The 13,148-nt window shown below is 42.5% G+C and overlaps 1 protein-coding gene across 7 annotated transcripts in view; it reads left to right on the top strand.

The window, feature by feature from the left end:
• ADCYAP1R1 (ADCYAP receptor type I) overlaps positions 1 to 13,148 on the top strand; it is a 190,053-nt gene that overhangs the window by 118,919 nt on the left and 57,986 nt on the right. For 5 of the 7 annotated variants that reach the window (XM_054016617.1, XM_054016618.1, XM_054016621.1 and 2 more), the window contains 4 exons: positions 8,452 to 8,487; positions 10,162 to 10,271; positions 11,186 to 11,283; positions 12,367 to 12,499. In XM_054016617.1, coding sequence (XP_053872592.1) covers positions 8,452 to 8,487; positions 10,162 to 10,271; positions 11,186 to 11,283; positions 12,367 to 12,499 — 377 coding nt within the window. The remainder of the gene's footprint in view (positions 1 to 8,451; positions 8,488 to 10,161; positions 10,272 to 11,185; positions 11,284 to 12,366; positions 12,500 to 13,148) is intronic. The other 2 variants (XM_054016620.1, XM_054016623.1) reach the window with 1 other exon arrangement.

Consider the following 13,148-nt stretch of genomic DNA (forward strand, 5'->3'; position numbering starts at 1 on the left):
TTAAACCCCGGTGTCAGCCCATTGATCTCCATGGAGTTCCAAAGGCCTACAGCTGAAACAAAGCCGTGGTGAACCGGGCTCCCTGTGAATGCTCACTGGGACACGGAGTACTGCACCCATTCTTTGTATGCTCTGCAGCCAGGAAGAGGAGGAGAAAGCCAAAGAATGTTGTGGTTGTAACTCTGGGTTTCTTGTTGAAAAGGAAACTCTGTTCTTGTTTTAACAGGGCTTTGAGAATTTGAGTCAGATTGAACGTGTACTGCTGATATGGTGATGGGAATCCATATAAGTACATACTATTGACAGCATACATATTAAGGGCTTGTCTACATTACCCGCTGGATTGACGGGCAGCGATCAGTCCAACAGGGGTCAATTTATCGCGTCTAGTCTAGAGACAAACGTTCTCCCGTCGACTCCGGCACTCCACCAGGGCGACAGGCGCAGGCGGAGTCGACGGGAGAGCGTCAGCTGTTGACTTACTGCAGTGAAGACAGCGCGGTAAGTAGATCTAAGTACATTGACTTAAGCTACGTCACTGAAGTTGCGTATCTTAGATCGATTTCCTCCCCCCACCCCACCAGTGTAAACCAGGCCTAAGAGCAAAATTCTGCCCTATTTGAAAGCTCAGAGGATCAGACACCATCCAGTCAGCAATCTCAGGCTTCCTAGCCAAATTCAGATTTAGGCCCCAACCCTACTTAATGTTAAGAATGGGAGTAACCCAGTTGAACTCCTTGAATAAACGTAGGTGTGTCTTCACATATAGTGACATTGTAGCCTTTTACTGAAGCTGCTCCTATGCGAGAACTTCTCCCGTTGCTGTAGTTAATCCACCTCCACTAGAGGTGGTAGCTAGCTCGATGGGAGATCTCCCGCCAACTTAGCACTGTATACCCGAAGGGGTTAGGTCAGTATATCTATGTCATTCAGGAGTGTGGATTTTTCACACCCCCCAGCGACATAGTTTTACTGAAATAGGTCTGTAGTGTAGACCTGGCCTTACTCACATGCATAACAGTTTGTAAGATCAAGGTCATAGGGTCATATTCTAGGTTTGGATCCATGCACACTTGGGTGCCACACACTTCAATGAGAGTGGCACCCAGAGATGGGAAAGCCACACTATGGCCCGTAGCTTCCCTGCAATTATATTTACAACATGGTTTTTATCCTTACGCTCATGTGATTGGCTTTGACTTCTAGTTGTAATGCAGAGCATAATGTAGAATGTAAATCTAATAGACTTTCCCGTGGCTTAACATATTAGTGAAAATTAGGTTGATGGATAAAGTCTAAAAGCTCCAGATAGTAAAAGGTTCTCCTGGAACTTTCTCTAACGCATTAGCAAATTCCGGACTGCAGAAAAATGTTAATAAAATGGAAATGTGCTATTAGGACAGTCAGAAAATTAACATTATAGAAAATATGAATCCATTAACTATGTCCAGCGCAGGTAAAAATACAGTAGTAATTTGGCTAGACAGGGATTTTTTTTTCAACTTAAAAAGGCTATTCATTGCACAGAGCTACATTAGTATAATGTTGTGGCTGTGACTGCAAATGTCATGCAATTCAAAATGAACCAAAATCCTATGTTCTATCACCGCTATATCTGAGTGCCATCTGAGTAGTCAGAAATAAACAAAAATAGTAGGAATCTATCTCTTTTTCTTCCTTGTCAGCTTCTAGGAGAAATAGTTTAATTGTGAGAGAGAGAGAGAGAGCCTGCTCCCAATAGTTAATGCTAGGAGAAAAATAATCTTAGAAAGGCTAGAAAATCTGATGCTTTATGATGTAAACCAATCTTTATTGGGGATTAAGATGAGACCTTCATGTGGGCCAGGTTATCCCACACCTGCCTCCTGTGGGGATTTGTGCACCTTCCTCGGAAGCAGAGAGTCAGGATACTGGACCAGATGGACCATGAATCTAATCCTGTCTGGCAATTCCTGTGCAGGTTTTGCCATTGATTCAGTGAGAGCAGGTTTGGGGTCTTACTGTGGGACAGCAATCAGAGAACCCCTGGCTTGCATTTGATCCTGCTGCCAGTAAAGTCAGTGGCAAAACTCCGATTGATGCCAATGGGAGATGGATTGTGCCCTTGACCCTCTTAAATCTAGTATTTGTGCTGTGAGAGTTGGTCATACACCATTCGACAAGTACAGCGTTCAGTGATTTTGGACGACACAAAATGTTGGCCAACCAGTCCCGCTATTTGCAAACCTACCCAGTGTTTCAAAATATGCAACAAATATGACAAGTGAAGGAATGGAGGTTGATGGATTTCTGCAAAGAACCCTGTGATGGTATTGGCATGCTGCTCACAAGGTTCGAGATTAATCACTGAAAATGACTAGTGAGTTGAGTACACACATTTGATGTTGAATACATGTATTCAAGCAACTTCAGCAGCCCAGTTTGCCTGAAAGGGATTTGAATAGAAGGATGATGATGATGATGCAAGAGGCTTGGATGTTTAGGCTTGCCGATTTGTTTTCCTGGCCTCCCACTCGCTCCATAATCCCTGTAATCTTCACACTGAAGTCTTTGATTTCCCATTTAGTTGCTCCAAAGTGACATTTCAGTTTATTTTAAGAGCAAAAACATGTGAAATAAAAAGTATTTCATGATGCTTTTGAAAAAAAACATAAAATACAAGTTCCTCTTGTGTTGTGCTGACAACGGTCCAGGCATTATTTCTGTTCTCTACTGCTGTTCCCTTTTCAGCAGGAGCTAGACAGATCTCTCAGTATTTTACACAATTTCTTTTTATAAAAGACCTCCATATAAGGTAGATGTGTGGTTATTCCAATCCCCAGTTAATAGCTGTAGGTCACGTTCGGCATTAGTGTAGGACAATCTGAGGGCACTGGGATACTTCATGTTCTAAAGGACTACGTTAATCTAAACAGTTAGCCTGCAAAAGGCAGATAAAATATTGTCCACATATTTTCACTAAGTGTATTTGTTCAGTAGAGCATTGACAGAACTAGTCTGAACATCATGAAGATCAGTTAGTTTTCCACAGTGATTCTTCTTTTCTGGTGCAACACTACCATCTTGTGGCTATATATGGCTCATCTTTTATCTAACTGGTATGCTCAGTTCTCTGACACAGAGCCAAGTGCAAAATCCACTGAAGTCACTGGAAGGGGCAGTGACTTCAGTAGGCTTTGGGTCAGGCCCTTAGATTCACTAAGGCAGCCAGTAGGGTTGATGGGAGGCAGGCAGGGGGCAATTCCAACTTGATGACAGAAAATTAATGTCAAGTATCAGAGGGGTAGCCGTGTTAGTCTACCTTCATGCCTCCAGCTTCCACCCCGGACACACCACACGATCCATCGTCTACAGCCAAGCGCTGAGGTACAACCGCATCTACTCCAACCCCTCAGACAGAGACCAACACCTGCAAAATCTTCACCAAGCATTCTCAAAACTACGATACCCACACAAGGAAATAGAGAAACAAATCAACAGAGCCAGACGTGTACCCAGAAGCCTCCTGCTAAAAGACAGGCCCAAAAAAGAAACCAACAGAACTCCACTGGCCATCACCTACAGTCCTCAGCTTAAACCTCTCCAACACATCATCAGTGATCTACAACCCACCCTGGACAATGATCCCTCACTTTCACAGACCTTGGGAGGCAGGCCAGTCCTCGCCCACAGACAACCCGCCAATCTTAAGCATATTCTCACCAGCAACCACACACCGCACCATAACAACTCTAACTCAGGAACCAACCCATGCAACAAACCTCGATGCCAACTCTGCCCACATATCTACACCAGCAACACCATCACAGGACCTAACCAGATCAGCTACAACATCACCGTCTCATTCACCTGCACGTCCACCAATGTTATATATGCCATCATGTGCCAGCAATGCCCCTCTGCTATGTACATTGGCCAAACTGGACAGTCACTACGCAATAGGATAAATGGACACAAGTCAGATATCAGGAATGGCAATATACAAAAACCTATAGGAGAACACTTCAACCTCCCTGGCCACACAATAGCAGATATAAAGGTAGCCATCTTACAGCAAAAAAACTTCAAGACCAGACTCCAAAGAGAAACTGCTGAGCTCCAGTTCATTTGCAAATTTGACACCATCAGATCAGGATTAAACAAAGACTGTGAATGGCTATCCAACTACAGAAGCAGTTTCTCCTCCCTTGGTGTTCACCCTCAACTGCTAGCAGAGCACCTCACCCTCCCTGATTGAACTAACCTCGTTATCTCCATACTGATTTATACATGCCTCTGGAAATTTCCATTACTTGCATCTGAAGAAGTGAGGTTCTTACCCACGAAAGCTTATGCTCCCAATACTTCTGTTAGTCTTAAAGGTGCCACAGGACCCTCTGTTGCTTTTTAGAAAATTAATGGATTTCAGATCTACCCATAGAATCATACAATATCAGGCTTGGAAAGGACCTGAGGAGGTCATCTAGTCCAACCCCCTGCTCAAAGCAGGGCCAGTCTCCAGACAGATTTTTGCCCCAGATTCCTAAATGGCCCCCTCAAAGATCAAACTCGTAACCCTCGGTTTAGCAGGCCAATGTCAAACCACTGAGCTATCCCTCCCCACACGCCTCAGAATTCCTCTGATCTGTCTGTCTTGTCTGCATTGCATCATCATGCATTCCAGGCACCAAAATTGTTGCAGTATCTTGGATCTTTTTTTCAGGATGGTGTCACATCATAAAGGAAGCTGTACAGACTTTTCTCACCAGGCCAATACCCCACAACCCACCCACACACACACACACACAAACTCGCACCATGCCCAGTATTCTCCTTCTATTAAGCAATAGTTGAAATCCCAAGCCCTTGGCTCAGTAGGACAGCAGGTTGATCTGTCTGGCAAAATATGGACTTACCTGACAGCATTTTCAGGCTGCTGAAAAGTATGCCAGATCCTCAGCTGGCATAAGTCCCTGTAGCTCTAGTGACTACAATGGAGTGACATTGATTTACATAAGCTGAATGTCTGGCCCAATGTGCACTCCAGAGCAGATGTGTCCAGTACTGTGCAAGGATTAATAATTCCAGCTTCCAGGGAGTGCGGATGTGTTTTAGACCAGCCCCAATTGGCCGTACGGCCCCAATTGGCCATCCACTCTTCTCTGCTGGCTGCAGATGTCGAGATAAATTACAACTAAGGAGACTGATTGGGGAAGTAAAAGTGAAAGAAAGAGCCGGCCCTTCCATCCTTACTCCAAAGGTGGGAGGGTGTGAATAATGGTTTATTCTCTGGTGTCTTGGAGTGGGGTTTGCCACCCTGCAAACAACAGCAGGAGCCCTTCTGTGTATATATTAAATTAGAGAATTTTAGATCCAGAGACAGGCTCCTCTGCCAGCTTACCGCAAATACCCACAACTACTGGTGCTTTACTGTACCCAACACCTTTAAAAAAAAATCTGGGTCTCATTTCCCAATAAAGCATAAAGAGACATAGCTTAAAATACTGTCTTTGCATCCCATACAATCTTATTCCAGTCCTCAGTGTTGTATGAGGTGTACATGAAGGCAGAATTCGGTTTTCAATTTGTTTTTTAACTTCATTTTAAATACAAGAAAAATGAGGCACAGACTGGTTAAGTGACTTGCCCAAGGTTACACAGCAACTCAATGGAGGAGACCTGAATAAAACTTAGATCTGCTCATCATGATATAGGGAATCACTGACCTTCTTAAACAAGGAGCTGCTTATTAAGAAAATCAACTACAGATAACCAACCAACCAGGTGTCCACACAATTTGAGTACCTGCTTTGTGTCTCTAGTTTTCTAGGAGCTGCACTCTGCCTGGAACACTATACAGCACAGAGAGATATGTAGTGACTGAATAATATACAGGAAGTAAACATATCTGGTACTGAGCACTGCACTTTAAGAAAAATGTAGACAAATCAGAGGGTCTAGGGGAGCGCAACAAAACTGATGAAAGGTTTAGAAAATCTGACATATGAGGAAAGGTTTAAAATAAACTGGCCATGTTTAATCTTGAGAAAAGACGAGTGGGTGGGGGGGGAGGGTGATCACAGGCTTCAAATATGTTAAAGGCTCTTATGAAGAAAATGGTAAGGTTAGTGTGACCTCAACAAAATTAATAGTAACAACAAGCGGGAAGGAACACAAGCCAAAATAGGGAAAGAACAGGTCAAAGGATATTTAGGTAAGTTAGGTGTATTGAAGTCAGCAGGACCTGATGAAGTTCATCTTAGCATACTCAAAAAACTAGCTGAAGCAATCTTGGGCCCATTAGCAATTACCTTTGAGAACTCATGAACAATGGGTGAGGTCCCAGAGGATTGGAGAGGAGCAAACATACTACCTACCTTTAAAAAGAGGAACAAAGAGAAGTCGGGGAATTATGGACCAATTAGGCTAATGCTGATACCTAGAAAGATACTGAAACAGATTATTGAACAATCAGTTATAGGATAATAGAGTTATAAGGTATAGCCAACATAGATTTGTCAAGAACAAATCATGCCAAACTAAATTAATTGTCTTCTTTGTCGGGGTTACTGGCCTAGTGGATGAGGGAAAATGGTAGACATGATATATCTTGATTTTTTGTAAGGTTTTTGACACAGTCCCCCAACATATTTGCATAAGCAAATTAGGGAAATGTGGTCTAGATGAAATTACTACAAGGTGCATGCACAACTGGTTGAAAGATTATTCAAAGAGTAGCTATCAATGGTTTGCAATCAAACTGGGTAGGCGTATCTGGGTAGGATCAGTCCTGGGATCAGTGCTAGTCAGAAAAGGACCTACGGATTACAGTGGACGAGAAGCTGGCTATGAGTCAACGGTGTGCCCTTGTTGCCAAGAAGGCTAACTGCATTTTGGGCTGTATAAGTAGGGGCATTGCCAGCAGATCGAGGGACATGATCATTCCCCTCTATTTGACATTGGTGAGGCCCCATCTGGAGTACTGTGTCCAGTTTTGGGCCCCACACTACAAGAAGGATGTGGAAAAATTGGAAAGAATCCAGCGGAGGGCAACAAAAATGATTAGGGGGCTGGAGCACATGACTTATGAGGAGAGGCTGAGGGAACTGGGATTGTTTAGTCTGCAGAAAAGAGAAGAATGAGGGGGGATTTGATAGCTGCTTTTAACTACCTGAAAGGGGGTTCCAAAGAGGATGGATCTAGACTGTTCTCAGTGGTACGAGATGACAGAACAAGGAGTAATGGTCTCAAGTTGCAGTGGGGGAGATTTAGGTTGGATATTAGGAAACACTTTTTCAGTAGGAGGGTGGTAAAACACTGTAATGGGTTACCTAGGGAGGTGGTGAAATCTCCTTCCTTAGAAGTTTTTAAGGTCAGGCTTGACAAAGCCCTGGCTGGGATGATTTAGTTGGGGATTGGTCTTGCTTTGAGCAGGGGGTTGGACTAGATGACTTCCTGAGATCTCTTCGAACCCTGATATTCTATGATTCATTAATGACTCAGATAACAGAGTGTAGAGTCTGTTTATAAATTGTACAGATGACACCAAGGTGGAAGGGATTGCAGATACTTTAGTGGACAGGATTAGAATTCAAAATGACTTTGACAAATTGGAGAATTGGTCTGAAACCAATAAGAAGGAAGGAAAAATCAAGTACACAAATACAAAATGGGGCATAACTAGATCACAAATTGAATATGAGCCAACAATGCGCTGCTATTGTAAAAATGGCTAATATTCTGGGGTGTATTAACAGGAATATCATATGTAAGACATGGGAGATAATTGCTCTGATCTCCTCAATGCTGGTGAGGCCTCAGCTGGAGTTTGTCCAGTTCTGGGTGTCACACGTTAGGGAAGATGTGGACAAATTGGCAAGAGGCCAGAGAAGAGCAACAAAAATGATAAAAGGTTTAGAAAACCTGACCTGTGAGGAAAGGTTAAAAAAATTGGATCTGTTTAGTCTTGAGAAAAGAAGGCTGAGGGGGGACTTGATAACAGTCTTCAAATATATTAAGGGCTGTTATAAAAAGGACAGTAATCAATTGTTCTCCTGTTCACTGAAGTAGGACAAGAAGCGATGGCCTTAATCTGCAGCAAGGGAGATTTAGATTAGATATTAGGAAAAACTTTGTAACTATAGGGAGGTTGTGAATTCCCTATCATTTGAGGGTTCTAAGAACAGGTTAGACCTGTCAGAGATAATGTGGGTATATGTGGTCCTCCCTCAGTGCAGGGGGCTGGACTAGATCACCTCTCAAGGTCCCTTCCAGCTCTTCATTTCTATGATTCTGTATCCTTATATTCTCTTTTTCCCGTCAGACATACATTCATAGATTCTGAGGCCAGAAGGGACCATTGTGATCACAGAACTTTCCCAGACATTGCAATGACATTTGGTTATTATGGGAAACAAACCAGTAAAAAAAAAAAAAAATCATCTGTGCTAACCAGATGTCATTTCTTTCCAGGTTGGGAAGTGGATAACATGGGGCAAACTCATCCAGGTAGGAGGCAGTTCTGTTGGCTTCCTAGCTTTTATACATCTTCTCCCGGAGCTCATCTTTCTAAATCGCTCTGGGTTATGATGGGCCTCAGACTGAAAATTTAGACAGACACCTGCTATTTTTGTACTTAGTAAATATTGGTAGTACAATAGCACTCATGAGGGGAAATAAAAAAAATTATGTCTTTTAAAATCAGTTTAATCTAAATGCTAAAATGTCTTACTCAAAACCATATGGTTATTGCATAATACAGGGCAGAACTAAGGTTGTTTGGGTGCCTTAATTGTGCTTTTCCATACGTTAACATGTTTGGATTTCCTTTAAATGTTATATTAACTCTTATTATCTTGGATTTATACTGCTTGATTTGTGGATACATTACAGGGACATAGTGGGTATTTTATCCTAAATTACTGATCTGCACTCTCAACCTTAACTCCATCTTATTGTAGATTTTAAAATGTGTGTGTGTGAACTTTAACATAAGTATGTCCGTCATTCAAACCAGAGGGTGAACCCATATTTGCAATTCCATCTTTCCCAAAGGCAAAACAAAACAGGCTACTTATTTAGGGCCTGATCCAAATACCCTGGAAATCAGAAAGGAGACTTTCCTGGACATTGGATCATCAAACCCATATTGTAGAAGCTATAAACAAAATGTCCTCACTATATTTCTGGTTTTGTAGGTGATTTTGACCTATTGGATAGCACAGGCCAAACTCCCTTAGGTAAGGAAAAGAAACAAGGATGCTTTATTTATTTATTTTTACTCTGTTCTAAAGGAATAACCCAGCTTTCTTTCCTGCCAGCTCGAAATTATTTTTCAGATCAATTCTAATTATAGTGCCGCACTTAGTTGTGTGTTACTTTTAGCAGCATTATGAAGATCTATTCATCAATTGAATGCTACAGTCTATCAAGGATATAATTATAAATTATATTTACGACTGTAACAATAATTACTGAATGGTGTTGAAGAAACCCAACCTTGTGATTTAGTAGCTATTTCTGCAGAGAACTGGGAGCTGGTGTGCAACAATAACGTCCTGAAATTCACCAAGTAATGGAATGCTCACAAAAGAATGCACTGATTAAATAGGTGCATTCGGTTCCATTTATGGATGAATGACATGACTAAAAAATAAGGTCCATGCCATTGACATGATGTGCTGCCTAACCAAATTGCTCTAAAAATGAAAAATACTGAGCAGCAGAAAATCCTCACGCAAAAGCTGAAATTGTAATCAATTCTGGTGGCGGTTCAATCCCAACAGAAGAAACGGTAATGGCTCAATAAATCGAAAGCATTCTACAGTTCTGGCTTGCAGGGCATTCCGAAAAGAATTCAGTGCACCCACATGCACTGGTCTAATTTTTCAGTGTCGTCACAAGAGCTACTCCTCTGGAACAACCATGTGCTGGTAGAGTGTTCTGGGTAATTGGAGATGTGAATGAGCATGTTAGCTGTCCTTCTTGGCTTCAGAATCCTCCTCTTAAAAACTTCCACAACTGCAGTTTTTGGACTGAAGCTAAGGTTTAAGTTACGAAGTTGTCAGGCCAAGAATTGTGTGGTAATGCTCCAGTCAGTAAAGGAAGATGTTTCCTGTGGTTTGGTTTGGCAATGGCATTTTCCTTGTGACTTATTTTACATGATGCTTGTATCCACTCCAGATGTAGGGGACATCAGCAGAAACTGCACAGAGGATGGCTGGTCTGAACCCTTCCCTCATTATTATGATGCCTGTGGGTTTGATGAAAATGAAACAGAGTCTGAAAATCAGGTAGGAACCCTTTAAAATGAGGAGCAAGTGAAGAACAGTGCACACATGTTCATTGTATGGTTCAGGGCTGAGCCATTCGACATTCATATTATTCGTGTTATTCACATCCATAAATATGTGTTCAAAAGAGGCAGGGCTTTGCTTGTATTCTAGCATTATACTGCATATTTCCATAATATTAATACATACCGTTTATGCAGCATGTAGCTCTTATAAACATTAGTTAATTAATCCTTACAGCAGTGTTTCTCAAACTGGGGTCACCGCTTGTTTAGGGAAGGCCCCTGGCAGGCTGGGCCAGTTTATTTACCTGCCCCATCCGCAGGTCTGGCTGATCGCGGCTCCCACTGGCCACGGTTCGCCGCTGAAAGCCAATGGGGGCTGCTGGAAGCGGCGGCCAATAAGTCCCTCGGCCCACGCCGCTTCCAGCAGCTCCCATTGGCCTGGAGCAGTGAACCGCAGCCAGTGGGAGCCGCGATCAGCTGGACCTGCAGACAGGACAGGTAAACAAACCAGCCCAGCCTGCCAGGGGCTTTCCCTACACAAGTGGCGACCCCAGTTTGAGAAACACTGCCTTACAGCTACTACGGCATATAGTCTGCCATAAAGTAAGCTGCTATGCCTTTGAACAACCTAGGAAGTAGTCAGTGCAATTGCAAAAATCTAGTTTTCAGTCACCTCAGTAAGGTACTAGGCCACAAACAGAGCCAAACCTATTCTAACCCTGGTCATTATACATGGCACGGGAGAAGTAAATGAAGACATCATGTATGAGCCCAGTCCCGTTCGTGTTTCTCATCCAAGCAGTCCCATTAAGAGCTGAGGTGAGTGGAATTACTCCCCTGAGTGAGGTGAGCAAGATCTGGCCCTATGTGACAGTACTATTGGTGACCATGTGCTGTTTGTTTCCCAAGGATTACTACTACCTCTCCGTGAAGGCTCTGTACACAGTGGGATACAGCACGTCCCTTGTATCTCTCACCACAGCAATGGTTATCCTGTGTCGTTTCAGGTGAGTCACCAGAAATGAGTTGTCACTCATCTCTGTAGGGGAGACAAAAGATCAGGGCCCAGGGGACCAAAAACAATCAAGTCCTCGACCTCAGGAGTTACAAAAATAAGATGCAAGATGTCCCTTAAAAATCAGATCTTTCCAACGGGTGGTGTCTTTGAGTCTTGGTTTTGTTCATATTTCAGTGCACATGGGATTGGAATTTCCAGAGCACTCAGCATTGGCCTAACTCTGGTCAATCTTAGGTACTTATCTGGCCTCTATTACCATAATATCTGAACACTTCATGATCTTTTAACATATTTATCCTCACAATATCCCTGGGAAATAGGACAGTGCTATCATACCCATTTTACAGATGGGAAAAGGAGGCACAGAGAAACGTAATGACTTACCTTAGGTCACCATCCTTCCTCTCCCAAATCACAGATTAATGAAATCTTGAAGTCAATGGTAAAATGGCCTACCTCTGTTCCTAGTAAGGCAAATTGGACTATTACCATCGACTTCAATGAGAGAGGTTAGGTTAAACGCTTTTGAAGGTGCTGCCCATGAAGTCTTCATGGAAAGTTCTGTAGGAACCAACTTTCACACCTGTGTACTCGCTGTCCAGGAAAATTAAGCACAGACATTATCAAGGTTCTGATGAGTATCCTCTCTTAAACCAGGAAAGCAAAATTCCCCTCTGTCTAAAAACCTAAACTAACAATGCAAAGATTAAAAACTGAATCCAAATTTTTGGCTAAAATTCAATAAGAGATGCCAGCATTAGAGCAAATGCATTTAAAAATCTTCCATAGACATAAAATATTTTTTTGTCACACAATGCACAGTTAGCCGGTAGAATTCATTGCAACATGATATCATCAAGGCCGTGAGGTCAGTAAGATATTAAAAAATGCTGCGGTCTCCCAGCCCCATGGAAAGTACAGAATACTGTTTCCTGAGTTGCTGGATTGCCTGGGATCACAAATGTTCAAACTCCGGGTATTCAGACATGAAACCACCAGTCTTGATGTTGTATTCTTAAGAGAGAAATCAATCATCCACCCACCACCCCCATTTCCTCTCTCCTCTTTCTAGGAAACTTCACTGCACTCGGAACTTTATTCACATGAACCTCTTTATTTCATTTATTCTACGAGCAATATCCGTCTTCATCAAAGATGGGATTTTGTATGCGGAACAGGAGATTAACCATTGTTTTATATCTACTGTAAGTAGAACCAAAGCTGGAGTCCATTTTTTTTCCTCTAATGACAATGATTGTTAAATATTTGTATTAATAGTTGGGTTGGTCCTGCTTTGAGCAGGGGGTTGGACAAGGTGACCTCCTGAGGTCTCTTCCAACCCTAATCTTCTATGATTCTATTGCAGTTGCTCCTGGAAGCGCCACGTGAGATCTGTCCTTCATTGTCCTTGACTCATACAAATGCATAGTAAGAGAGAATCCAAACCTGTATCATGATCAGCCTCCAGTGTAAACCGCACCTAACACAATAATGTCTTGGTCCATGACTGGGGCTCCTAGGTGCTACAAATAATAACACAAGTAATTTTAATAACAATAAACAGTGAGAGAAAGGGAAGTCATTTAAAAACAGAGTGATGGTGGTTTGCAGACATCCTGCTACTTCCATGATGTGAGATCTTTTTGGTTGGTTTTGCTTGTTAATGTTGTTGTTATTCACACACCCATATTGTGAGTTTGGGATCCGGGGTAAGAGTGTGGTAAGGAGGGAAGGCAGAAGGTGAACAGCTAAAAGGAAAGACAAAGGGAAGAGAATGAGTTCAAGGCAATCTGAGGGGAGGCAGGAATAAAAGAGAGAGGGGAGCCTGGAGTAAGGCTAAAGTGAACTATGAGG

The sequence above is a fragment of the Malaclemys terrapin genome, chromosome 2 (genome assembly GCF_027887155.1).
Source record: "Malaclemys terrapin pileata isolate rMalTer1 chromosome 2, rMalTer1.hap1, whole genome shotgun sequence".
In the NCBI taxonomy this organism is placed as follows: domain Eukaryota; kingdom Metazoa; phylum Chordata; order Testudines; family Emydidae; genus Malaclemys; species Malaclemys terrapin.